Source organism: Brachyhypopomus gauderio, chromosome 9 (genome assembly GCF_052324685.1).
Source record: "Brachyhypopomus gauderio isolate BG-103 chromosome 9, BGAUD_0.2, whole genome shotgun sequence".
NCBI classification, from domain to species: Eukaryota; Metazoa; Chordata; class Actinopteri; order Gymnotiformes; family Hypopomidae; genus Brachyhypopomus; species Brachyhypopomus gauderio.
Window position 1 is genome coordinate 761042 of NC_135219.1, and position 4789 is coordinate 765830.

At 42.3% G+C, this 4789-nt stretch overlaps 1 protein-coding gene across 1 annotated transcript in view; it reads left to right on the forward strand.

The window, feature by feature from the left end:
• The window catches only part of LOC143523611 (capping protein, Arp2/3 and myosin-I linker protein 3-like), a 43618-nt gene extending 42680 nt beyond the window's left edge, over positions 1 to 938 (forward strand). Inside the window, 1 exon segment of the mRNA XM_077018169.1 lies at positions 683 to 938. Within this exon segment, the coding sequence (XP_076874284.1) occupies positions 683 to 723 (41 nt within the window). The 3' untranslated portion in view covers positions 724 to 938.
• The last annotated feature ends 3851 nt before the right edge of the window (positions 939 to 4789 follow it).

Consider the following 4789-nt stretch of genomic DNA (forward strand, 5'->3'; position numbering starts at 1 on the left):
TGTTTTTACTGAACACACTCCCCTCTCTGTTTTTACTGAACACCCTCCCCTCTCTGTTTTTACTGAACACCCTCCCCTCTCTGTTTTTACTGAACACCCTCCCCTCTCTGTTTTTACTGAAAACCCTCCCCTCTCTGTTTTTACTCAACACCCTCCCCTCTCTGTTTTTACTCAACACCCTCCCCTCTCTGTTTTTACTGAACACCCTCTCCTCAAATATTTCCTATGGAGCATGAACCTAATATTAACCCTAAAATACCCTGAACATTTAAAAACATGTATGGATGCCTTTAATAGTTGAAACCAACATTTCACCCTATCATGACATACTGAACACTGTGGGCTTTAAGATCAGTCTTTATTCTCTCCATATTCCACTGTTATTCTGACATAAAGCTTTATTAATGAATTATGCTGTTTTCATTAGAGAACATTTCATTAATTCCTTTCTCCCTCACTTTCTCCCTCTCTCTTTGTTTCTCTTTCTCCCCCTCCCCCTCTCCCTCCCTCTATCCTTCCCTCACTCTCCCTCTCTCTCCCCATCTCCACCTCTCCTTCTCTCTCTCCCCATCTCTCTCTGACTCTCTCCCTCCCTCTCTCACTCTCCCCATCTCTCTCTACTCTCTCATCTCACTTTCATCTCTTTCACTCTTTCACTCTCTCTCTCTCTCTCTCTCTCTAGACTGTGTCGGACTGTTGCCTGGTAACAGTGAGCCTTTGTGACAACTGTGCACACCTCACATGCCAGAGGCTGACCAGAGAGTTGCCATGGTGACGCCGAGGACAGGGCTTAGTTAGAAACATGGGGAACTGGTGGAGGAGAGGAGAGGAGGAGGAGGGGAGGAGAGGAGGAGGAGGGGAGGAGAGGAGGAGGGGAAAAGAGGAGTGGAGAGGAGGGGGAAAGAGGAGGATGTCTGTGAATAAGTACAGGAAAACAACATGAGTCCAAAAAAAGAGGACTCATGTTACACATACAGAATGGGGGAGGGGTTACAGAAAATAACAAACACAGAGTGCACCCCCAATCTGGTGATGTCATAGCATTTATGAAAACATTTGCACTTAGACAGGTGTTCACGAATGTGCTCCCGTAAAGACACACAAGTGGTGTTCCACACTCTCTCTTCATACTTTCACTTTAATGTACTTACATTACGCTGTTGTCCATTTTTAATAATAATATGTTGATTATGCTCTGAAATGCTCATCACTCAAATACTTTTTTGTTATTGGAATGGGGCCAAGCACCAAATAAACAAATCTATAATTTATTATTAATATTATTATGAAAACGTTTATATACATTTGTTTTTTTTATACATTTGTGTTCAAATTTATTTGTATTTCTTTATGCAAACCATTTTAAGTTGCATTGTTTGTGTTCACGTGCAGTAAATGTGTAGGGCTGCTGTTGGAGTTCTTTGCTATGATTGAGACTCGTGAGTGAGTTGTAAATATTTCTATCTGTCTCTGCTTTCAAGAGCTGATGTGTAATATATTTTGTAGAAAGAGAAAATGAAGAAATTCTATATATATGAATTAAAGAATGCATTGGAGAAGTTGTGTGTCAGTTCTATGGCAGGCACTGTTATGTTTTAAAATTAGACAAGAATGCTTCTTAGCAGTAAAAATAATTAAAATGGCTGGTATAAAGTATAAACATGTAAACTCCCCCTTAATTTCCACATCTATACATGTAAAAATGTTTCATGTCAAGAGTTGAGTGGGTTTTTCCTAGTAAGATGATGGATTAATAAATAAATAGTGCCTGGTTTTCAAAGTGGTTTGGTTTCAATCTTTGTTTTATTGGTGTATTATGCAAGGGTTTCTTTCAGGTCCTGTACAACTACAGTGACGTATTTTGTCACATGTCAAAACATAGTATTTAATCTAAGGAAATGTAACTGGTTGTTTAACCTGTGAGGACTACAGCCAGATATTTTTTCATGTCTTCTTAAAGCAGAATATCCTGCTCATATTCCAAGGCTGATTTACTCATTTGCGATCCTTCATGTAACTCATTTGAGATCCTTCAGTTATAGTCTTGGAGCACAAGTATGGAAAACTGTTAAGGTATAACAATGTGCTGTTATAACCTGGTCTTAATGTAGACTCGGGCGTCCTAACTGCCTATAGACACAGCAGAAGACAGAGTTTAACATCCAACATTCAAAACACATAATGTTAAGACCATCAAGTCAACGCTTGCGAATATATTCTTGCCACATGTATAAATCAGATAAAGTAACATTTAAAATGTCGCCCAGTGTTTAATGAATGTGAAGCTAAAGTCTTTGGCAGCGCCAGCAGGGGGAATCGCACACCAACAAATGCGTTTGGCAGTATTCAGAAACGCGCACGGGAGCGCGCCATACACGCGTGCGCGCGCACGCGCACAGAGCGCGGATTACGCGTCCGCTGCAGGACTGTCGTGACCGGCGAATCCGCGCCACGTCTCCCTTTGATATGATGATTCGGTCCGTAGGCGCCGCAGCGGATAAACGGCGGCAGGAGTTGTTAAAGTGACGAGGTGCTCAATAACTCACTGATAGTGGTCTCATCGGCACCTGGTGTGGCTCTCATATGTCCTAGTCGCTGTGTTAAGATTAGGTAAGCTTTGTTTAGAGGCGAGTAATAGTGCTAAATTATTATAAAAAATATTATAAAAGGTCTTTCAAACTTTATTTTGCTTTCTAATATGCCAGTGTTTAAATAGCCTGCTACACTATATAACTATAGCCTATATACTATAAATAACCAGTTGATGTAAAATAGGCGGTGATTTACTTAGGATACCAGGCACTTTTACAGTACATTCTGACAGACTAGTGCAAGTACGAACTAGGTTTAGGTTTAGGTTAGGCTCCAATAATATCAAATTGAGATTTAAAACTAGGGCTGAACAGGATCAGATTGAAACCCTAACTCAGGTAGAATTCTTTAGACATGACTCAGAAAATCTTTCCCACACAGTTTGTTTACACTCAAGTTTGATCACACACTGCATGCTCCTTTAATATTGCAGCTGTATGTAGCAATTTACATCACTTAGACCGATCCCAGAAAGAGAGAGAGACAGAGAGAGAGAGAGTCCGTAGTGGAAGTGTGACTCAGAGCCTGTGAGTCAGACAGAGGTGTGGAGTGTGTGTTTTCCTTTCACGTCGCCTAAGAAAAAATGAGCTGTACTTTCAGACACCCACCAGGACAGGGGGCCAGAGTTTACGTCTGCTGAAATATCACATATGCAGATATCTGAGCCTTGTTGTGTGGGCGCAGCCTTGCAATTAGAAAGTCTGCATATATGCATGTGTGTGTGTGTGTCTGTGTGTGTGTGTGTTTGGGGGGTAGGTAGTTAGTACACAAACTTTGCATGTATATTATCTGAGACAAGTGAAGGTTTAAAAAAAACCTTAAAAAGAGAAACCCTGGTAATTACTCTTTTGCCGTTTCTTAGCAACATGATTTGAATTTGTAAAGGAGCGGTAGAGGAAAAGAGAAGAACGTAGGAAAACAGCAAACGGATGAGAGGGATGGAGAGGGAGAGAGGGAAGCAGTGGCTAGATAAGAAATGTGGAGAAGACTATGTCAAGAGCTGTTTACTTCTCTCAAGGTTATGAAACGACATCTCGGGGAGCTGGAGACTGCCACACTTAGAGGTAACACGATCTCGTGGACTTTCCAAGCTGACTCATATCCTGCATATCCAGGAGGAGGTGTAATTGAACGAGGCCGTGGTACCTCGGTGCGGCATCCAGTTTGCATCACCACAGCCAAGCAAGAAGGTACAAAGCGCAGAGTTCTACAGTTATGTACTCCAGACCCACACCGGACCCAAAACACGTTAATATCATCCACAGGAGACAAAGATTTCAGTAGTGTCAGTGTGGATAATTGATCTTTTATTTCTATTCTTTTAGTTATGAGATTTAGAGCAGTGTTTCTCAGCACAGTCCTGAAGGCCCCTGTCACAATTCCGCAGGGTCCCAACACAGGTTAGAGAGCAAAAACGTGGAGCCGTCTGGTGGGTGACTGGGACTGGGTTGATGAACCCTGGTGTAGAGGACGAAAACGACACCCTCACTTTCTTTGGTTTACGTTTCTCCGCCCTTGTCCTGTCGTCGTCAGTTGTTTCGTGTTTCTTTGTAATCATCGTGCGTAGGTAAAACCCGACGAGCCTTTTCTTATTAGTCAGTTATCGTTGGTGATTCTGTGGTGAAATTCAGCATTAGTTGGCTCATGGTTCTTTGCATTTTAGATCTAGCGTTGCTATGTTTCGTCTTTTGTTTCCGGTTGTGTTTACTTTCGTTCCTTGCATCCGATTGTTCTTTGTTTCTTTTTCTTTTAAATAAATTGTCCCATTAGCTTATTGTAACAGTAACAATGTAAACTGACTCATGTTTTGGGTTCAAATCACCTGAGCAAGGGTAGTGTGTCTGTACTGATCCGTGACTACATAGCTCTCTGGCTATGCAAATTTAGTTCCTGCTTCAGCTCCATTCCAAAGCTCACCAGGAAGTGAGGTTAGGCCCAGATTTACATCAAAGAGCTTGATGCTCTATTTGACCCAAATGAAAAGGCCCCTTTTTGTCTGGTGGGCATGCAGATGCACATTCTGTGCAGCTCAGCTGCCTTGCTGGCATGTTTGAACCTGTCACCCACTGCCACCAAGCCAGGCCAATGTCCTAGTGATGTGGAGAAGATCCAGGCTGAGCACCACATCTCCCAGGAGCTCAGGATCCAGCTGGATGTTGAGAAGAAGTCCCAACAGCACACGAAGCAGGTTTACACC